Source organism: Peromyscus eremicus, chromosome 1 (genome assembly GCF_949786415.1).
Source record: "Peromyscus eremicus chromosome 1, PerEre_H2_v1, whole genome shotgun sequence".
Classification (NCBI taxonomy): domain Eukaryota; kingdom Metazoa; phylum Chordata; class Mammalia; order Rodentia; family Cricetidae; genus Peromyscus; species Peromyscus eremicus.
Genome location: NC_081416.1, coordinates 186743035 through 186767270, shown reverse-complemented (window position 1 = coordinate 186767270; position 24236 = coordinate 186743035). Strand labels below are relative to the sequence as shown.

Below are 24236 nucleotides of genomic sequence, written 5' to 3'. Positions count from 1 at the left end.
CCAACAATGGCAGCTGATAACGAGACTCACAGTGTTCATCTGCTCTGACCCCTTAGTAGTTGACATTTTATATGATATAAGATATCAGGCTCAGTTAACTACATGTCTGTGTTTAAGTCCTGATATTTACATGATTAACAGGAAAAAGCTGTTAACCGGCTAACCATGTGAGAGAAAAATAGCTTTATGCCTAGTTACAGTGAGAAAGGCTACATAGATGGCCGGAATTACAGGGAGATGGCCTGGCTTCATAGCACTGCACAAAAAAGTTACAAGGTTCCCTCCATGCTCTGGCTACAGGACAGAAAACATTTTTTTTTTAAAATCTGACACTTTTTCTTCTTTTCTGCTAGCCAGCCTTTGACGAAAGCACTGATGTGAATCAAAGCTGCTCGCTTCCCCATCTGATTTACACAGGTGGCTATGGTTACCCACAGACACCATTCCACCCATTGGTTACTTGCATAAGGTTCCCAGCTGTTCTCTCCTGCTGGAAGCTGTCAAGAGAAACTGACAGTTTTGCCACATAATGTTAGCCTATAATGTTAAATACACTTAAGAAATGTGTGTGTGTGTGTGTGTGTGTGTGTGTGTGTGTGTGTGTGTGTGTATCCCAGCACTTAGGAGGTTGAGTGGGGAGGTTGTATTGTGAATTCAAAATCAGCCTATGTAGTGAAATCCTGTCTCAAAACCATAGCAACAATAGTAATGGTTTGCTTGGAATTTCTACTTGCTAGATTCACTGGAAGCCTAAATGAGGGAGGACTGTCTAGATCAGGTTGGCTTATGGGTATGTCTGGGGGGGATTTGTTTTGATTATTGATGTAGGAAGACCTAGCCCATTGTGGGCAACACCATTCCCTAGGCAGGGGCTCCTGAACTATAGAAAACAAGGGAAAACTAGATGCAAGAAGCAGGTAGCATCACACATTTCTCTGTGCTCTTGGCTGTGGGTGTGATATCAGCAGCTTGAGTCCCTGCCTGTGACTTCCCTCAATAAAGGATGGTCACCTGGAATGATAAGCCAAATAAATCCTTTCTCCCCTAAGATGATTTTGGACAGAGTGTTTGCCATAGCAACAAAAGTACACATAGGACCATGGGAAGAAAACTAAAGATATGAACCACAGACTAGGAATAAGAAATACCTGAACCACCTATAAAGACAAAAATCAATGGGCAAAATATGTGAACACACACATCATAAAGATGATACATGCTTGGCCAAAAGCACATGAAATGAAGGTCAGTATCAGTATTCTTGGTGGAAATGGAAAATTAGAAAGACTGGCCATGTCCGCTGTTCCTGAGAATGCAATGTGGCCCTGGTGTGTTATTGGTGAGAATATAAACTGTATCACGCCTTGGAACACAGCTTGGCAACTTCTTATAAAATTAAAAATATACTTTCATATGACTCAACAATTACACTCAAAGGTAATTATATAAGAGAAAAAAAAAGCTCGTTTCTACAAAAAAAATCAAAATGATAGCTTTATTCATAATAGTATTCATAACAGCCAAATAATGGAACAGCTGGAGTTCCTCAGGAGGTGGTGGATATACAAGTTGTGTGGCTATTCCCAGCCGAACTCAGCAATGAAACCCAACTATGGATTTCTATAAAATGTGGATAAATATCAAAATATAGAGTATGATCCTGCTCATAGGAAGTTTTAAGAAAAACAAAACTAATCTATAGTAGCAGAAAGCAAACAGTGGTAGCCCCAAGTCTTGGGTAGGGGACTGACTTGCAAAGAGCCCCCAACTAGGTCCTTCAGAATGTACTGAGTCAGCATGGTGGTGAATATGTGATGAGTGAATCCCACAAACACATTTATCTTAAAAATGGGTATGGAACATTGTATACAAGTTATATAAAATAAAAAATTGTAGGTACAATTTGTTTTTTTTTTTTTTTTAAAGAGAAAGAAATGTAGAGTAGTACATGATTTCTTTACTTTTTCTTTAGATCTCTTAATAGTTTGGCCTTCTACCCTTCTAAATTCTTAGGCTTATATCCTTAGGAAGACAGTGTACAGGCAGAAACCTCCCTTTTACATCCACAGCTGCAGCCACCCACTATCAATAGCTGGCAAGCTTATGCTGCCTGTGTTTCTTATCCCTTATACAAGGAATGCTTTGAGACCCTGACAAGAGTTTTCTCTAACCTTTTTTACTGCTGAAAATTGCTATTAAATGTGTATATCAGCTGTGAAGAAAAAGTTGAAGCAGAATAATAAAAGAGCATGACCCAAACAGTTTTTGTGTGAATTTATTCCATAATAAATAAAGTCCCAAATTAGTTTTCGCTACGCTATGGTTTATTCTACGAACCCTGTGTGTAGAGACTTGGAGCTGGACTCCATAGCATACTTTATACCCAAACTTATAGGACACAATGAAAATGGTGCTAAGAAGGACATTCCTAGCATTAAGTGCCTACATAAAGAAATTGGAGAGACCACATACTAGCAATTTGACAGCACACCTGAAAGCTCTAGAAAAGAAGCAAGTTCACGCCAAAGTAGATAGCAGAAAACAAACTGAATACTAAAATCGATAAAATAAAAAGGAAAACATTACAAAGAATCAATGAAACAGAGTTGGTTGTTATGATAAGCTGCACGAGAGGTCTTGGTGGGTTGGGCCAGGGTGCTCCAGGCAAGACGGAAACAGACCCTGTGGGCCGCAGCATGGTGGCAGGTTACTCACACCAGGCAGACATGACATGCATGTGGAGAGTTTTTTATTAAAGGAGGAAGGGAGAGGGTATAGAGAGACAGAGTGAGAGAGAAAGAGAGGGAAAGGTGGAAAGCAGAGGTGTGCACTACATCATGGTGAGAAAGGGAGGGAGGAAGAGAGGAAGGAAGGGGTTTTTCTTAATGGAGGCTTTTACGTAGAACGATGTCAGGACACTGGGCAACCCCAAGGGGATATTCAGAATGCTAACACTAGTTCTTTAGGAAAAATCAACAAGATAGACAAACCCCTAAGCACACTAACTAAAAGATGTAGAAATTATGTCCAAATTAACAAAATCAGAAACGAGAAGGGGGATGTATCAATAGGACGAAGGAAATCGAAAGAATCATTGGGTCATTGTTTAAAAACTTATAGTCCAATAATTAGAAACTAAAAGAAATGGGTGGTTTTCTCAATAGACACCACTTACCAAAGTTAAATCTGGACCTACAATTTAAATAAACCTATAACCCCAAAGGAAATAGACACAATCATTAAAAGTCTCCCAACAAAAAGCCCAGGGCCATATGGTTTTACACCGAATTCTCCCAGACATTCAAAAAAGTGCTAATACAAATACTCCTCTAATTACTACACAAAATAGAAACAGAAAGAACAGTGCCAAATTCATTTTACAAGACCATAGTCACCATCAAACTGAAATCACAGAGTCAACAATGATAGAGAATTACAAAACAATTTCCTGCAGGAACATAGACGCAAAAATGCTCAATAAAATACCTGCAAACCAAATAGAGAAAGTACCCTAAAAGACACAGAACCTGAAGGAACTAAAAGATGCTCTCAAAACTCTGCATGCAAGAGAAACCAAGTAGTCTAAATGGTTCTAACTAAACACCATAGTAAAATTATAGAAAGGAAATCACTTAATATTGGTTAAAAGAACACAGCCAGCGATGGGAATGAAAGAGCCAGCATCACTCCCATGGACAATCAAATAAAACTGTATTCCTTTGTGACTATTAACAATTACATACACAGACTTCCAATGACTACAATAGGATAATCCTGAGATTATTCTCAGGGAATTTTCTAGAATCCCTGAGATGCTATATAAATAGAATATAAAATAGAATGTGGCAAAACCAATTTCATGTCCTGTTACTTGTGCACTTCCCCATCCCTTCCCCTTCCTCAGACCCTCTAACATACCTAGATCCTTTGCTAACATCTCCCCTTTCTTCATCATCTGTGGCTCTTTGTTCTGCTTCATGGGGGGGCAGGACAGACCGAGCAATGTGAGACCTGCACAGGAGAAAGAGATTCCTCAGAAAACTCCTAGAACTTTTCATGAAACAAAAATGAAAGATGCTAACAACTGTCAAAAGAATAAAGAGAGAAAATATCAAGAAAGATGTCTCTCTTTCTCTGAGGATTTCACTTTACTCTCTAAGATTGAGACTCATTCAAACACTGCTATGGGATGGTCTTTCTGTATGCTGTGAATGTGTGGCTACCATTGGTTAATAAAGAGCTGCGTGTCTTATGGCAAGACAGGTTATAGCCGGGGCGGGGTGGGGGGGTGGGGGGAATCCAACAGAGATACAGGGAGAAGAAAGGGGGAGTCCGAGAAACGCTTAGAGCTGCCAGGTAAAGCAATGAGACACATGGCGATACATAGATTAATAGACATGGGTTAACTTAAGATGTAACGGCTAGCTAGCAATAAGCCTGAGCTACAGACCAAACAGTTTGTAATTAAGCCTCTGAGTGATTATTTTATAAAGACGGCTGCTGCCTGAGCAGGCCTGGGCGAGACTGAGAAACTTTAGTCTACAAATAACAGATCACATACTTGCAGAGTAGTTTTCTCAGGAACCCTGAGGACCAAGGGAGACTGCAAGAACACTATTCTCACCCTCAGAATCCAGACTGCTGTAATTCTCCAACAGATCTCTGCAAAAAGCCCCATCAGCAAGGTCGAAGCATTCCCATTCCTCCCACAAGAAGTACACAGTCACAGCACTGAATGTCAACAAACCCTGAAATAAGAAAGGACAGTTTAGCCATGTGTGCATGAGTAGAATGCTCTTCTTCAAGCAAGGATACATTTTCCTGATACAGGTGAGGGATTATAATTATTCAAATGAGGCTTTCTAAAATTTTGATTCAATTTTTAATGAGTGTGCTAACTATAAAATACTGTGGCCTGATAGACTCTCACACTATTTATTTTGGGCTTGCCTGGACCGAAGATGTGACATAAGAACACAGCACATGAAGACACATTTCTGAATGCTGTGTTTATATCCTAGACTGCATACATCTCAGATGGAAAACTAATGGGGAGTAAAAGGTTTGCTTAATGTCTACAACCATGTGTGTGGGACTCCATAAAATATATTTTCTGTCTAATTATATCTGCACTGGTTCCTCATGTAATTATTATCTGCTCTATGAGAATGTCTAGTCTCAGGGACAAAGGCCACTCTCTCTTGAAGAGGCAAATGGTAAAACGGGAGTTAGAAAGCATGGATGAATTTAAATTCCAGGAGCTTTGGAACTGCCACCATAGCAGAAAGAACCCTGTTAGCAAACAATAGAAAATAAAAATACTCTACTAGGTTATTTTAAGAATTATTTTATGACAGTCTGGCAACTGTCAGATAAGTGAAAATAATCACGATAAGATCCATTTCCTGGATATCAAACTTACCGACAACACAAAGATATCAACAGAATTTGGAAAGCTGTGTCTGTAAGGATAAAGCCGCGGAAAACGGGGTACCTCTGGAGGACGGCCAAGGTGGTCAGGAAGAGAACATGCCATGTGCAACAGGTCTAGGGCGGGAAGTTTATTGGGGAAAGAGGATGAGCAAAAGAGCCAAAGGCCAGCCGGGCGGTGGTGGCACACGCCTTTAATCCCAGCACTCGGGAGGCAGAGCCAGGCGGATCTTTGTGAGTTCGAGGCCAGCCTGGGCTACCAAGTGAGTTCCAGGAAAGGCGCAAAGCTACACAGAGAAACCCTGTCTCGAAAAAACAAAAAACAACAACAACAACAACAAAAACAAAAACAAAAAAAAAGAGCAAAAGGCTGTCTCGGAGTGCGCACATGACAGAGGCAAACATACAGACAGAAAACAAGAGAGCAAGTGACGAGCAAGAGAGAGAACTGTGACAAACACTTTTGAGGGGTGCGAGTGGCCATTAGGGAAGCACCCAGCTTGCAGTGAGTGGAAATGTCTGAGCCTGGCTGCAGGCGATGTAAACTACCACTTCCACTGCCACCGACTCCATCACCGGCGGTGGGAGCTGACAGTGTCCTGAGCAGCCTCGGCGAGCACGCCCCGGTCCCTCCCCTCCCGTGTCCCAGCCCCGCAGCTCCTCTGACCTGGGAGGTTCCAGGGCCGCCGGGCTGCGGTTCCCGCCACTGCGCTGCTGACTGGTGACTTTCCCAGGCCGCCCCGCGCGGAGACTGCGGCTCCGGGGAGGTTTCGGGTCCCGACCCTGGGCAGCGACTGCAGCTTAGGGTCGCCTCAGGGGAGTTTTCAGGTCCCCAAATACCCAGCTGTGTTCCTCACCCAGGTACTGACCACTGGGCTCCCGGAGTCCAATACAAAATGGTGGAATTCCCTGTAGCTTCAGGCTGGTTCCATGGACCTTCTCCTCCTGGCCCCGCCCAATACGCCCCGGTTCCGGTTACGCATTTTCTTTACACCTGCCTACCACGATCTCTTTTTCTTAATTACTTGAACAATCCTCCTGCGCCCCCAACAGACTCTTTTCCCTTAAACCACTCTCATCATGCTCTGTCCCCGCCCCAGTGTGCCGTCCCTCCCACTGGGTCTCAGGCTGCCTTCCACACAGCTCCAGCTGTCAGGCTGCCCTGGACCCGCTCTGCACAGCCTCCCCACATGCTCGCTGCCAGCCTGGACCAGAACTGGATCTAGGAGGACGCTGCACCCCGATATCTGAACCCTACAGTGAGTTCTCAACCTTTCAGATACAAGTTATCTGGCGTAATTTCTCATCTTGGGAAAACAGCCTCCTGGGTTAAAAACGCACAGCAAAAGACAACAAACACTCTAAATTCTGATGCTAAAGTCCCATTCCCAACACAAATTAAAACTAAGATAAAAAGCATTTGGCTCAAATCATAAACAATACATGTAACCCCCAAGGAGAGCAATTTAAACGATATCCAATACACAGAACTCAAAAAGATGAGTCATGTTCAAGGAGGTAAAAGCATATAAAGCATGGAAATCAAAGAGGATAGGAACAAAATGATTCATTGGCAAGGAAATGATTGTAGAAAATGAGGACACTGTAGGATATGAAAAATGAATTCATTGGTTAAACATACATAAACAAAAACCAAACTGAAATGACAAGAAATAAAAAATGCAATAAGCCTAATAATAATTCAAAGAGATCAATCAGGTAGGAGACAGAATATCAGGCTTTAAGACAAGGCACCCTTATGAGCAGCTGTGGAAAACATGGCAGTTCCCTTCCTGCCCATTTCTCAGCTGCACAGCTCCTCTGACCTTGATAGTTCTAGGACCTCCAGGATCCAGTTCTGGCCTATTCACTGATGATGGGTGACTATAACCAGGTCCCTCAGGGAATGGTGGAGTTTCCTGTCACTCTGGGCAGGATCATTTAAGTGGGTCCCCCTGGACCCGCCCACTACACCACCATCCCAGTGGTTCCTCTTAAACACTCAGGCCACACACTTCCCATTCCTTAATTAGTTTTACAGATGCATTTTTTTTCCTTTAACCTATAACTTTTCTGATCAGGATAGTGTCCCTAACCCTCAGAGCCATGTCCCTCCACTCCGTCTCTGGCTCCCTTCCACACAGCTCCAGCTGTCAGGCTGCCCTGGACCAACTCTGCACAGCCTCCCCACATGCTTGCTGCCAGCCTAGTCCAGAACTGGATCTAGGAGGCCTCTGCACTCTGCTACCTAACCTCCATCCTGGGTACGGAGCCCTTTCAATACTAGTTATTCTGCCTAAGTTTTCATCTTGGGACGCCAGCCTTCTGGGATCAAACCACACTATAAAATACAACAGACAGGGTAAACTCTGATTTGTTTTGGTCCCATTCTGAACACAAAATATTAAAAGAGACACACTGTCCTTGATTCAAATCACAACCATAGCTGTATCCCCTAAGGAGAGCAATTTAAATGATATGCAAGAGGAAGAAGAGAAAATCCAGAGTCATGATCAAGGGAGTCAAAGAATATAAAGCATGTCAATCAACTCAGGGGATAAATACAAAATGACTGATGGACATGAAAACACAAGCAAATGGCTGAAGGAAATGGGGACATTGCAGGATATGAAAATTGAATTCAATAAATAGTAAGAAATACCAAGGAAAAAAACTTGAAATGAGAAATGTAATAATTGATTGACGGTACTAATTGATGGGCATGAAAACACTAGTCAATGGCTCAAGGACAGGAGGAAAATGTAGGAAATGAAAACTGAATTCACTCAGTAGTTAGAAATACCAAAAAAAAAAAATAAAATAAAATAAAAAGAAAAAAGCTGAAATGAAACAAGAAAAGAAAATGCAATGAACCTAACAATAAATGAAACACATCAGGTAGGAGACAGAATATCAGGCTTGAAGACAAGGTAGAGGAGCTGGATGGCTCAGTCAGAAAAATAATGAATCAAAAAAAGTTCTCTTTGCAAGTAGCACTAGTTCAGCATAAAAGTGAAATTCCAGCTGCGTGTTCTCCTGTTATATAAAATAGTCTAAATTTTAGACACCATAACTCACTCTGGACAGCTTTACTGAGATAGGTGTCTCAGGAAGTCATATGGTCAATCAGCTCACTGCTAACGGCCTAGTGTTGATTTCATCCTGCACTGTTCTGCTTTCACCACTAGATGGTGATATTGCAAGGTATATGGTCACAGACTTCCAAAAGCGAGTTATACCATGCCATCTAAGACTCTGGGAATATTGAGGAAGAGGCTGTGGAAAGGAAATAAGGGGAAGAGAGGGAATGGGCATGACATGCCATTCTCGAGACTCCACACAACTACAGTAATCAGTAACCCAGAGCAACTGTACTTATCTGCACTGGCCTCACTCAAGACCAGCCCTAGCTACAATCAGTCTAGGAAGGGCAGAGGCTCACAATGCCCCACCCACCCTTTACCTCTCAGCTGTGACTATGGACAGAACTTAGGAGAGGAGGAATCACTGTCTTTAGTTGTGTTTCTTCTGCGAGCTCAACAGCTCAAAAACATAGCTCCAAACCCAGTTTCATAGGTGGCCCTGGTTAATCTTGGTGGATCAAAGAACAAAATGAACAGAAATGAACATACGAGGTAGGGAATAAATAAGAGAGAGATAAGGAGACAGAGAGAGAGAAGGGAGACAGGGAGGGAGGGAGGGGAAGCCAGAGAGACGTGTTGGCACTGCGGACGAGAACTGTGGGGAGTAAGAAATGTGAGCGTACACTATGCGAGATATATCATGTGAGATGGCAAAATAATAGCAAACGTTTAAATGACCACTTCAGTGTGTACTTTCGTTTTTGTGTCTTTATCTGGTTTGGTATTAGGGAATACTAGCTTCATAGAGAATCTGGAAGCCTAGCTTCATTTTTAAATCAAGGAACACTTTAAGAAGCTTCAGTATCAGTTATTCTATGAAGTCTTGACAGAGTTCTGTGTTGAATCAATCTGCTCCTGGGCTTTTGTTTTTAATGGGGTGCATGAATTGCTGCTTCACTGCTGTTGCTGCTTAATCATCCATTTATTTCATGGTGGTGTTATATTGGTATTGGATATGAATTGAGATTTGGCCACTTCCTTTGGAGTTTCAAAACCAGTTGTCTAGAGGTCTTTAAAGTCAGTAGGGACAAGATATGCTCATATGTACTTATCTGCTGATAAGGATATGCAGCTAGCTGGGGTCCTTCTCAAGTCCTGTTGATTAAAAAGTCCAGTGTACACAGCTATCAGGGAGATGGCAACTAAATCTCCCTTAAGATTCCATTGCACCCAGTCAGGATGGCCTTCACCAAGATAAATAACAAAATCTGGCATGAATGTAAGGAAAGGAACAATATTATACATCGCTTTGGGGAGTATAAACTAGAGTGGCCACTATGGAAAACAGGCTAGATTTTTCTCAAGAAACGAGAAATAAAAGTACCATATATGCTACATTGTTTAGCCATTTATCCAAGATGGCCTCCTGGTTGTTCTCTACAGTTCTATATGTGCACCCATGCCCATCAGCAAGGCTAAAGAAATGAGACTCTAGAATTCATAGATCTCTTTACAGATTCTAGCTAAGAAATAAATTTTTCATTATTATAATGAGGACCATGTTTCTCTGGTGGGTTCTAAGGATCGAGCTGTGCTGGCATTATTGTGACAAATAAAAGGCAGTCCAGGTCTGCAGGAGGGGGAGCCCACAGAAATACAAACCCAGACCTAGAAGTCTGTCAGTAGAGCACAGAGTTCTGAGCCCATGAGCACCTTTAGATGACAGGTCCACTTTTTCACATTGTGGTACATTTTATTGTTTCCCTGCATAGGCAAAAGTAAATCAATGATGTCACCAGCTAATGATTTTGCATATGGGCTTAGATTAAACACATTAGTGATTAATACCTTGTCACCAATGATGCATCCATGTTGAGTCAAGGAAAGAAATGTAAGCATTTTCTCTTGGAAACATTTAACTAAGAATGAATCCAGATTGGAATTCTCTACTTGAATCTCTGTCCCTCCCATTCTGTCTGTTGCATGAATTTGAATCTTTGCCTGTCTGAAGAGTGTTTTGTGAATATGTCTATGTGTTAGTCTGTTGTCTCTGTGTGTGTGTGTGTGTGTGTGTCTGAATGTGTCTCTCTGACCCTAACAAGTCTCTGTGCTCTGTCTTTATTGAACAGCATAGAAAGAATCACATGCAGAAGGAATGGGATACTTTACTGAAATCTTTAACAGAGTTTTACAAGGGATTAAGTCACTGGCTCCAACTGACACCACCTGATCAAGATAACAAACAGTATTACAAACATCACTGTTTATCAGTCAATACCTACAGGTCATATTCATTTTAGAAGGTTACTTTCAGCCTCTGTATTTGCTACTTTGAGCGAACAACACATATGCATTATCTGGTTGGGGGCATGGAAAAGCCCATAACCTAACGTTATAGCTATGCATTACCTTAGGGTATAACAGTTGACAACATGAGAAATACAAGGAAAATAAGGTTTATTTTTACATTGTTTTCTTAAAAGCATGGTAAACAAAGAAGCTGAGTACACAGTAGCATAGCATGGTTAAGTCTCAAATTTCCTCAAGATGTATTATTAACTTTGGCTGTGGGGTCCAGCAACAAGTTCTAGTCTCTTAGAAGGTCAGAGTTATTTTCATAATATTGCTTGCCACACTTAATGATTCTGACAATAAGCAATTTAAAAAAACCACAGCTCGGCTGCATGTAGCACTCTTGCAATCCTCTGATGTTTGTAAGAAAAACAAGAACTGCAAAGTGCTCTTTTGTAAATATATGAAGGTAATCTCCAAATAATAAAGGAGATGGAGTCCCAATTGGCCATCTCTAGTCGCCAAATAAAGTTTCCAGTACCAGGACTAGGATACATCCAATTGAGTTGTTGGCTAAAGGGGTCCCATGGAAATCCTCAAATAATCCACGCTGTTGCCAAAAGAAGAGGTTGCTCTGCACAAAGTGACAGCAAGGCACTAATGCTGAAGACAAGACCCACACAACTCATTAAACATGGACAGGTGTAGCTGGTGCCTACATAGAACATTCACCACTATGTTCTAGTGTTGTTGGAACAGGAAAGTACTTCCTAGGTTACCAAAAGAGAAACATGTGCATTAACCCAGCCACAATTGACCACATCTTTCTATCTACAATCTGTCCTACCTGTAAAATATTCTAGGACAATTGCTGTGGGATGTTCTGTATGGCAAATGTGTTGCTGATTGGTCAATAAAACACTGATTGGCCATTGGCTAGGCAGGAAGTGTAGGCGGGACAAGGAGGAGAATAAAGCTGGGAAGTGGAAGGCTGAGTCAGAGAGACACTGCCAGCTGCCACGATGAAAGACAGCATGTAAAGATGCCGATAAGCCATGAGCCATGTGGCAAGGTATAGATTAATGGAAATGGATTAATTTAAGCTGTAAGAACAGCTAGCAAGAAGCCTGCCACGGCCATACAGTTTGTAACCAATATAAGTCTCTGTGTTTACTTGGTTGGGTCTGAGGGGCTGTGGGACTGGCAGGTCAGAGAAATTTGTCCTGACTGTGGGCCAGGCAGGAAAACTTAAGCTACAGACAATGATGGCAGAAAGCTTTTGGAGTTTGGGAGTAACCAATCATTGTTCAATTTGACTCAAGGTCCAATCTACTAGATGAAACCCATACCCTACACTTCTCAGGTGACCCAGAGACTAGATAGCACAGACATCTATGATAAAGCCAAATACTACTGGTCTAATTTAAAAAGAGAAAAAGAAAAGAAACACTAATAAAACAACTCCTAATGATGTTCTGCTATACTCAAAGATCTGTGCCTTATTCAGCCATCAGAAAACCTTCCTCTTGCCTCAATTGGGAACAAATACAGAGACCTGCAGCAAGACAAAACACAGAGAGACTTTGGAACACACAGCTCTAAATTGGATGCCTTCATCGACTACCACTACTCAGAGCTGAGGGAACCTCATAAAAAAGTATGCAGAAAGAGTGTAAGAGTCACAGGGGATTGAGTATACCAAGAGAACAACTGGGCAAAGATCATATGAACTCAGAAACTGAAGCAGCAAGCACGGAGCCTTCGTGGGTTGGCACCAGGCAGCTGTGTATAGATTAACAGCTTTAAGTTTAGTAATTCTATGGGATTCCTGAGTGTGTGAATGAGTGGGACTCTGATTCTTGTGCCTGCCCTTGGAACTCCTTTGTTTTTACTGATTTGCCTTGTCCAACATCATTGTGATGGTTTTTCATCTTAGCTTATTATATTTAATTTTGTTGTGCTTTGTTATTACCTCTAAAAGCCTGTTCTTTTCTAATGAGAGCCAGAAAGTGGACCCAAAAGTGAGAGGAGGTGGGGAGGAACGGGGAGGAGTAGAGGGACAGGAAACTGTAATCAGGATATATTGTGTGAGAAAAGTATCTATTTTTAATAAATGGGGGGAAAAAGAAGAGAGCTAGCTTATAAAATCAATGAATTTCATGATGTCCCTTTAAAATGAGAATACCAAAACAAAATATAACTGGTGACTTTAGTCTTTCCTTTTCTTTGGAAAGCTTCCCAACTCTGTGTTTTTCCTTTTCTTGAAACTATGGATTATGTATGTTGAGATTCTGAACAATTATTGCAATTGACAGGTTTCCATTTCTTTAAAATAATAGTTTTATTTAAGTATGTGAGTGTTCACCTGCATGTTTTTCTGTGCTATGCATGCCTACATGATGGCCATTGAGCCCTAAAGTTGGTTCCAAACCTTTGGCATTGGAGTCAGGTACTGTCTTGACCTGCCCTACATATAAAGAGAATGAAGCTGGGTTTCCATGCATAAACAGCAAATGTCCTTATTGCACAGATACCTTTCTAGCCACCAGGTTCACATCTGTGCTACACATTTGTTATGCAGCTAACTAACCTATTTTTTTACAAAATTAAGAAAAAAATCATAAATGATACTATGTTTATGAAACCTAAAATCCTGTTAGACAACTGAGCTCCAATACTAAAGAAAAGAATAGTTGAAATGTGAAGCTATAAATTTTCAATTGAGTCAATCTATTCAAAATTAATAAAGACAGTATAATCCTCACATAGATAATACATTCATTTCAACCACAGATCTTTCTATTTCATCTGAACACACTGACATATAGTACATTCATTTATATTATTCTCCACATTCAGCAGTATAAACACACGTGTAATTTTGAAATCATTATTCATCAGTAATCGTTGTGCCTAGTCATAGATAAATTTAAAAACATTAGTGCTGTCAAATGCTGATTTTTCTTTTTTTTTTTTTTTTTTTTTTTGGTTTTTCGAGACAGGGTTTCTCTGTGTAGCTTTGCGCCTTTCCTGGAACTCACTTGGTAGGCCAAGCTGGCCTCGAACTCACAGAGATCCGCCTGGCTCTGCCTCCCAAGTGCTGGGATTAAAGGCATGCACCACCACCGCCCGGCTAAATGCTGATTTTTCTATTTGCTTCATGATTATCAAAATATTCCTATTAAGTAACTTCACAAAATACTTGATTCTATTACTTGATTGGATCATTGTTTATATGCACTGAAGTTACAGTCCTTACTGGTAAAAACAACAACAAACAACTTCTTTGACTTGTATTTATTCTATGACTTCTGCATTCTGTATTCTCTTCATTCTGGAAAGGGTACAGAGAATCTCAACTGGGCATGTTAGAGTAGAACCAGATGAGGCCCAGCTGCAGACAGGATTGAGCCAGTGTCCACATTTGATCAAGGTTAACAATTGTAAAATTTGAAAGCAAAGTTTCGCTCAAAATAACTTTTGCATCTGAGATGTGACACTGGGATCCTGATTGATGTCAACATACTCTTCATAATGGTACATATCTGCCTCTAGATCTATAATGTGTATCTTATATTCCCTACAAGTTTGCTGATTATGAGACCATATTACAATGTAGAATATAGTAAAAACAATACAGAGTATGATTATTCTAGAAAATATCTCTTATTAAAATTAACTTTCATGCTCATTTTATGTGACTGGATATGTTTGGCTGAATAAATATGTCACTGCTATCTGTGCCCCCTGCCTATAGAGTTTAGAAGAGAGTATCAGTTCTCATGGACTGGAATGGTGCCCTAGGGTGCTGGGAACCAAACCATGGTCCTCTAGAAGAAGAAGCCAGTATCCCTAACTGCTGAGTCATCTCTGTAACACCTTTAGAAAACTTGTCTTTGACCAATATTCATACCTCACTTATATCACTAAAAGTGCCTCTAATTTCTTATATGTCTTTTACACCAGAAAGCATTTTGTCCAGGAGCTCACCGTAAATGGGTAATTTTCCATGATAGGGTCTGGTGACATTCAAGGATGAGACTGTCTGGACTCTGCTCAGAGGGCTTTGTACAAGGGTGTCATGTTGAAGAATTAAAGCAATCTAGTCTTTGTAAGTAAGAATGCTCTTCTTACAGAATTCCTGATTCATCCTTTGTATTTACCTACTTTGAACCTGTTTAAACTCCCTGAACTATCCAGAGACTCCCAGAAATAAGGGAAATGCTGGTTATCAACATGACCTTTTCATGGTTCTTCCTTTACATGTTCTGTGTGCTTTGGAAGAGTAAGCAATGCTATATACTGCCTGATCGCTCCAGCCCTCTTATCTATATTTTAATGAGAACTTCAAAGAAAACTGAATATTCAGAGCAAGGAAATACAGTGCAGTATACATAGAATGTTCTGTTTTTTGTTTTTTTGTTTTTTTTTTTTTTGGTTTTTCGAGACAGGGTTTCTCTGTGTAGCTTTGCGCCTTTCCTGGGACTCACTTGGTAGCCCAGGCTGGCCTCGAACTCACAGAGATCCGCCTGGCTCTGCCTCCCAAGTGCTGGGATTAAAGGCGTGCGCCGCCACCACCGCCCGGCAGAATGTGCTGTTTTTACTATTGGATTAAACTATTCTATTTCTAATTTTAAAAATGGAAAGCTTTTAGATTACAGAAAGAGCTTATGGTTGTGTGCATATTGTTCTTTTTGTTTAGTTATTTTCTGAGATGTGGTCTCTATGTTTAGTCCTGGGACAGCATGGTTTTAATCATTGCACTAGGGAGGCTGAAGCAAGAGGATCTGGTCAGTTGACAGATGGTGAGATGACAGCCCAGGTTAGTTACATAGTTTTTAGCTGATCAATTCTATATATAATGACTGTGTCTCAAAAGCATACACAAGAAAACAGAGAAATTTCTTTCATATGATCCTTCAGAGAGCTCCTTCTACAGAGTTCATTATTCCTCAGTTACTTAACTGACCTTCTCAAAGGTGTGCAGTTTAGCTAAGAATCAGAAGTTTATTATTGTTCCTTGTGGGTTAAGTGGAGGTTCTTCTGAGCTTACATTTAAGGACAGTGAAACACAAAGGGCCTCTGCTGAGAACTCTATTCCTAAGCATTGCTAGTTTACTTTTCTTAAGGAAACAGCAGTTATTGAATCTATTACTTATGCATCAATCCCTATTATCCTTAACTGTGCTGATTTTACACACAACAATCACATGTGTGTTAAATATAAGGTCCTGGATCACAGCTCAAAGCATATTGTGCATCAGCATGTGAATATCCGAGAGAAGTCTTACAACTGTAATGAACTTCACAAAACAATTCATGAATAGGAGAGTCAGAAAGCAAGGGGACCCTCTTGAGAAAGCTCAGATCAGACCACTCACACTGTCTACAGGTATCTTGGACTCCCTGGTCGTAGAATTCATTTTGTCAAAAACTGCTATGCAAGATGGGGCAGAGGACACAGTTATCAATGGCCATAACCAGATTTGGATCCTGTGTGCAATAATCCCAATCTGCCAGGCAAGGCATGCCCACAGGTGTCATAGGGGCAAGACTATTTTATGCATACCAGAAGGTTTTCTGGTTCAGTATGAGGCCAGCAACACAGAAGGAAATACATGGAGTACTGGGAACCTGGTATGTACTGGTCACAAGTAATGATAAGGAAGGAAGGTAACAAGGCCTACACAGACACAAACTACTGATATTTGCTGTATGTACAAATACTCAACCTGCCTTTAAATGGCTCAGTTCACACCCATATCCAAGGTGCTGCTTTCAGCCTGGGTCAAAGAAACTTTGTTTTCAATGAGCAACAGTCATGTTAGAGACTCACAACTTTTCAAATACTGAGAACAATTGACTGCTTAACACACAGTCAATAAAGGGAAATCCGTATTACAACATCTAGTATTTTTTTCAGTGAAATTTTCCATAATCATTAATGAAACAGAATCTACCAAAACCAACTTCCTGTCTCAACTATCACTTGACACCTACCCCACCCCTTCCTCAATCCTTGTAACACACCTGGATCCTTTGCTACTGTCTCCTCTCTCTTCACCATGCAGGGTTCTTTGTTCTGATTCACAGGTGAGCAGGACTCACTGAGCAATGTGAGACTTGCATATGGGAAAGGGAATCTTCAGAAAGCACCTGGAACTTTCCACGGAACAAAAACAAAAGAAGGTAACACCTGCCAAAGGATAAACACGAAGAGAGAAAATATCATGAAAAACGTCTCTTTGTCTCTGAGGATCTCACTTTATGGGATGTGAAACCTCATTCACACACACCTCACACACATGCAGAGTGGTCTGTCCAAGAACCCTGAGGGCGAGCAAGGGAGACTGCAAGAAAATTACTCTGCCCCTCAGAACCAGACTGCTGCACTTCTCCAAGATGAGATCTCTGAAAAAAAGCTGTGAGAGCAGGGTCCAGGCATTCCCACTCCTCCTACAAGAAGTCCACAGTCACAGCACTGAATGTCAACAGACCACGACATAAAAAACAACAGTTTGTCACATGTGCATGGGCAGAGTGCTTTTCTAGAACAAGGAGACATTTTTCTGATGAAGGTGTCCCAGCATAGTTATTCAAAAGGTGCTTTCTAATATTGTGTTTATCTTAATGAGTTTTCTATCTATAAAAATAGTGTGGCCTGATAATGTCTTCTCACAGCATGTATATGGGGCTTGCCTGGACCTTGTCAGAGGGCAAAATACTCCTGTCAAATGGCTAACTGAAGTACCCATTAACATATCAAGCGGACATTTTTGCTAGGTGCTCTTTTGGCCATTAGGCTCCAGGTTCCTCTCTTGGCCTCCACCTCTCTCCTGTCTTCTCTTCATTTCTCTCTTTCCTCTTCTCTCCCCTCTCATGGACCAGTTCATTCTGGGCCCTTCCAGATGCCTCTGGCTATTTTCTCCCTCATACCTACAATAAACCTTCTCCTCAACCACATTTAAAGTACTCGTGTCCTCATTTATCATCAGACCTAAGGTGTAATATCAACAACTAAGCATATGAAGACATATTTCGGAATTCTGTGTTTACAACAGACTGCATACATCTCAGATGGAATATTAATGGCGAGTAAAACTTTGCTCAGTAAATGTTAATATTTACAATCATAACTGTGGTGCTTTGTAACGTACATTTTCTAATTCAATCAAATCTACAAAGGTTCCTCATATGACTAATATCTACAAAGCTCTCTGGGGAAGTCAATTCCTCCGGCCAAAGCCCACTCTATTGAATAGGCAAGTAGTGCAGCAGGGGAGTTAAGAAACCATGGATGAATTACAATTCTCGGAGCGCTTATCTGGTACAGTATCAAAGAAAACCCGTTTGCAAACTACAGACGCTGGACATGCTCTACGAGATTATTTCGTGAAAACATTCTGGCAACCATAAAAGAAAAAAATCACGATACACCCCACTTCATAGGATCTCGACCTTACCGACAACAGAAAAATATCCACAACAGAATTTTTTGTTTGTTTGTTTAGGGTTTTTCGAGACAGGGTCTCTCTGTGTAGCTTTGCGCCTTTTCTGGAACTCACTCTGTAGCCCAGGCTGGCCTTGGAACTCACAGAGATCCGCTTGGCTCTGCCTCCCGAGTGCTGTGATTAAAGGCGTGTGCCACCACCGCCCGGGCCACAACAGAATTTTGGAAGTTGTGTCCTTCTGAGCAGCCTCGGCGAGCACACCCCGGTCCCTTCTCCCCTCCCGTGTCCCAGCCCCGCAGCTCCTCTGACCTGGGAGGTTCCAGGGCCGCCGGGCTGCGGTTCCCGCCACTGCGCTGCTGACTGGTGACTTTCCCAGGCCGCCCCGCGGAGACTGCGGCTCCGGGGAGGTTTCAGGTTCCGAATACCCGGCCGGGTCTTCCTCACCCAGTCCCGTAACGCGCCATTCCCCGAGTCCAACACGGAATGGTGGAATTTCCTGTCCCTTCAGCCTGGTTCCCTGAAGCGGCTCCGCTTGGCCCCGCCCAATACATCGCTGCTTCCGGTTACGTGATTCTTTCCAAACACCAACCTCCGGCCCTTTTTCTTACTTTTTATCTAAGTCCACCCCGCTGTTTCTTTTTTCCTAAAGGCCAATGGTCAGGCAGGTGTACCCGCCCCATCAGGGACCGCCCCTCCCACTGGGTCTCAGGCTGCCTTCCACACAGCTCCAGCTGTCAGGCTGCCCTGGACCCGCTCTGCACAGCCTCCCCACATGCTCGCTGCCAGCCTGGACCAGAACTGCATCTAGGAGGACGCTGCACCCCGGTATCTGACCCTGTGCTCTGACCCCATCAGATACAAGTTATCCCGCCTAAGTTCTCATCTTGAAATACAAGCCTCCTGGGTGAAACACACAGCAAAAGAAAACAAACACCCTAAATTCTGATGCTCAAGTCTCATTCCCAAAACAAATTAAAACTAAGATAAAACATCCTGGGCTCAAAGCACAAACTGTATCTGTATCCCCTAAGAAAAAATAGTTAAATGATATCCAATATACAGAACTCAAAAACTAGAGTCATGTCCAAAATGGTCAAAACATGTAAAGCATGTGAATCAACTCAAAAGAAGACTGGAACAAAATGATCCGTAGGCAAGAAAACACTAGCAAATGCCTGAAGGATTCCAAGACATTGTAGGGTATGAAAATTAAATTCGGTAAGTACTTAGAAACACTGAAAAACGAATCCAAACTGAAATAAAACAGGAAATGAAAAATGCAATAACCCTAATAATAACTCAAAGAGATCAATCAGGTAGGAGACAGAATATCAGGCTTGAAGACAGGTAGAGGAGCTGGATGCCCCCCCCAAATAAAGAATTAAAATAAAAATGCTCCATGCAAGTAGCACTAGTTAAGGTAAAAGAGAAGTTCCATCTGTATATTCTACACTTATTTGAAATATTCTAAATTTTAGACACAGTACCTCACTCTGGAGAGCTTTCCTGGGAAGCTGGATAATGATTACTATCCCTATACAAATGAAGTGACACTAAAAAGCCATCTTAATCCTTCCCTCACAGAACTCCACTACTGCCACTCAAACATCCAGAATTACACTATTAGCAACATTGACTTGGGGGAAGACAATTCAGTAACTCAGAGTTTAGAAAGGAAATAGGTATCTCAGGAAGTCAGTGGTCAGTCAGACCATTAACAGCCCAGGGCTGAAGTCATGCTGTGCTGTGAGATGGGGATGTTGTGCTTGTGCTAACACGGAAACAAGTTGGTCTTCTGGGAAGGATTCTGAAGATGCTTTTATGGAAAACACAGAAAATTCTTTTCAAAAACTCAGAGGTGAATGTAGAAGCTTGTGGCTGTTCAAGATGCATAAAATAAGCCATTGAAATGGGCACAGCCTTAAACAGCTCAGTTACACTATCCCATCAATGCTCTGGGAATACTGAGGAAAGGGGCAGTGGGAAGGAAATAAGAAAACATGGGAAGGGCTAGGACACGTCATGCTCTAGACTCCACGCAGCTGTTGTAATCAGTAACCCAGAGCAACTGTACTCACCTGCACTGGGCTCAGTCAAGGCCAGCCCTGGACACAATCAGCCTAGGAAGGGGAGAGGCTCACAGGGCCCCTCCCTTATAGTTCTCAACTGTGGCTATGGAGAGATTTTAGGAGAAGGGGAATCACTGTCTTTACTTGTGTCTCTTCTAAGCCCAACAGGTTCCAAAACATAGCTCCAAACCCACATCCTCACAGATGGCCCTGGTTAATAGCAAAATGAGTAGAAATGAACATGAGAGAGAGTTATGGAATGAGGGAGAGGGAGAGATGGGGATAGAGAGGGAGGGAGACAGAGAGAAGGATGTGTATGGGCCAGGACTGTAGGTAGTAAGGGATCAGAGTGTGCCCTAAGCAAGGCATACCATGTGAAATGACAAAAAGATAATAATAAAAGTTAAAAATTTTCATTTTTGCACTTTATCTGGTTTGATATCAGGTAATTTTAACTTCATACTGAATCTGGAATCCTTGCCTCCATCTTACATCACGGAATGCTTTAAGTAGCTTCAGTATCAGTTATCCTCTGAAATTCTGCCAAAATTCTGTGAGGATCCAATCTGCTTCTAGGGTTTTCTTTTTAAACAGAGTGCATTTATTTCTGCTTCATTGTTGTTGCTGCTTATAAACCTCTAGAATTAGTTCGTGTTGGTGTAATTTTGGTGTGTGGTATGAATCAGGAGAAGTGATGGTTTCTTTTAGAGTTCCTGAATCCATACGTGACACTGCTCTGGTGACCAAGAACCAGAGACTAGATATCCAGAGACTGTGGTAAAACCAAAATACTACTGGTCTAAACAACAACAACAAAGTGACTCCTAGTGGTATACTGCTATACTCATAAATCTGTCCCTTATTCAGTCACCATCAGAGATGCTTTCTCCTGCAGCATGTGGGAACAAATACAGAGACTCATAGCCAGACATTAAGCAGAGAGAGACCTTGGAACACACAGCTCTAAATGGATTGTCTCCCGCAAATCCCACATCTCAGAGCCCAGGTAACCCACAGAAGAGGAGGCAGGAGGAGCATAAGAGACAGAGGGGATGGACGACACCATGAAAAACAAGATTTCTAAATAAACTGAGCAAAGATCATATGAACTCACAGAGAATGAAGGCCCAAGCACAGGGCCAAGGTGGATAATCATTAGTTCCATTGTGTATATGTTGTAGCTTTCAGTGTAGTGTTTTTATGGGACTCCTGAGTGTGTGAACCAGTGGCTCTCAACTTCCTGTGCCTTCTATTGGGGCTCTTTTGTCGTAGTGGTTAATTTGCCGTGTCCAGCTTTGAAGTGGTGGTTTTATTTTAGCTTATTATAACTTGATTCATTATGTTTTGCTGTTGCCTTTTAGAAACCTGTTCTTTTCTAATGAGAGACAGAAAGGGAGTTCATCTGGATGGGAGGCGAGGTCAGGAGGAACTGGGAGGAGTAGAGGGAGGAGAAATTTTAATCAGTATATATTCAGTGAGCAAAGTATTTTCAATAAAAGGGGAAAATAGAAAAATGCTATATTTTAAAAATTAATGAAGTTCATGATGGCCCATTAACATGAAAACACCAAAAGAAAATTTCTAAAGGGAGTTATTTTCAACTTGGGGGAATTAAACTTTTTTATGTTCTAAACAGTGTTTACATGAATAAGTTCTCTATAGACTGATTTGTGTGTCCAAAATAATTCCTAAGCAAGGCTCAATGACATGAAATCATTTCTGAACATCCCTGAGCTGATGATGGACACCCTATTTCAGACCTGGAATTTCAGTCATGTACTGTTTTTCTTGTGTGTAAAATGGGAGCCAAAACCACAGAATTTGCATAAGGAGAGGCTGAGCAGTTTATAGTTGGGAATTCTGGGCCATGACTGGATTAGAACACCAGCCCTCTTTGATTATCAGGCAAGGATTCAGCCTGAGTTAAAGCTACAGCATGGGATGTGAGACTTTGGAAAAGGTATTCCATGCAGTGAAGGGAAAAGCAGTCTTTTGTAAAGTTTTTTTCCCTAGTAAATCACTACATTTTTGTGTAGAGAAGAAATGTTTCCCAGACAATGAATCATAAGGATCTACCCATGAGTTCAATGTCATTCACTGACACAGCACAGTTTGGAGGATGTGTGTCATTTACAGAATTTTGTAGCACACTTTCTTTCTGTCTTCTGCAAGCTCCAAAGCACTTCATTCTGTCTCCCCCTATGCCATATCAAAGAAACCATCGGATTTGGGGCTAAAACCCTGGAGCAGGGAGCCCAACAATATTTCATTCTTTAGCTGATTTTTAGCTCACTAACTATGCCATTGATCAACGTATCTGTCCCCCCCCCCCAATACCATGGTGTTTTTATTGCTATAGCTTTGTAGTGCAATATCCCACAGTTCTTTTATTATTCAGGTTTGTTTTGACTTTCCTGGGTTTTTCATGTTTCCATGAAACTAAAGAAGCTGAAAATTGTTCCTTTAGGATCTGTGAAGATGTCTGGCAGTGGTGGTGCACGCCTTTAATTCCAGCACTCTGGAAGCAGAGGCAGGGAGATCTCTGAGTTCAAGGCCAGCCTGGTCTACAAAGTGAGTTATAGGATAGCCAGGGCTACAAAGAGAAAACCAAACACCAGAAGTAAAAAAATAAAATAAAATAAAATGAAGAATTATGTCAGGATTTTGATGGGAATTTTAATCTGTTGTTTATCTTCATTAGGATGGTCATGTTTCCTATATTATTTGAACCAATCCATGAGCATGAAGCATATTTCCATCTTCTGAAATCTTCAATTTCATTCTTTAATGACTTGAACTTATTTTCATTTACTACCTTTTATTGATATATTTTTCATACCATATATTTTGATCAATTTTATATCCTACCAAATATCCAAATAGTCTACAACTCCCTATGCACTAAACATTATGTTTTCTTTATCTTTAAAAAAAGAAACAAAAAAACCCAAGAACCAAAAAAATTACAAAAACTCAAAGATAAAAATCAAAACAAAAAAAAGGCCAATAAACCAGGATTAAAGGTATGTGTCACCACTTCCATTTCATTTTCCATTATTTTGTTATCTTTATTGAATTTCTGTCACATCATAAATATGTTCCTTAAGATATGCAAGTTTTTGGAATTTCACTGAATCCCCCTAGGAAGTAATTGGTACCTTTTTTATTTTATGGTACATTCTCCTAACCATTCTTTGAATTCTTTGTTTAGTATGTCATTGAGTTTACTCTCACCTAAGTACAGGGTTGTGGCATTTTGTGTCATGTCATATTGATATCCTCACATGTCTTTTATTTCTGCATTGAATTAGGTATACTTGGGAGTAGAGCATAGATGGGGTTTTTCAGTCCTCCATTTCCTTCCAGTTGATGGTTTGGTAATGTTGAAATGGGGCCAGTTTGGGCAGGCTTGAGATTTGCTTCTCTCCTCTGAATTGCATTTGTAACTCAGTAGCTAAATTTCTGCCCATGAGCCCTGTTCTCTGAGCATGATTCTCCTTATCTCTCTGAGAATATAATAGTCACAATTGATTTCACTCTATATGAGTGACTTGAGCTATCACTTCAGATCAAACTGAAGGTTTTCCTGAAGCTAAAGCCTTTCAACACACAACTTTGAAGTCAAGGCAGTATTGAGCGAATACTATAAAACCAGACACATTAGGAATATACCCTAAAATTCCCAGGGAAACACACAGTATTTCATTTGCAGCACTCCCAAAAGGCAATTGTATATTACTACCAGTACCTTTTCACTCAGATAAAGAATCTTAACAACTTATTGTTTGTTTAAAGAAGCTGTGCAAGATGGAAGGGGACAAAGGAAGAGTCATCTGCTGACCAGTTTCTCTACTGGTTAGGTTTGGGGGCTGGAGTGATCGCTCAGTGGTCAGTAGCATTTGATGTTCTTG

General features: G+C 41.2%; 1 protein-coding gene across 1 annotated transcript in view; it reads right to left on the bottom strand.

The window, feature by feature from the left end:
- Window positions 1-24236, bottom strand: part of LOC131903418 (zinc finger protein 420-like) — a 67031-nt gene that overhangs the window by 11676 nt on the left and 31119 nt on the right. The window contains 4 exon segments of the mRNA XM_059253983.1: window positions 3919-4011; window positions 4625-4748; window positions 5980-6224; window positions 18566-18829. Coding sequence (XP_059109966.1) covers window positions 3919-4011; window positions 4625-4748; window positions 5980-6224; window positions 18566-18829 — 726 coding nt within the window.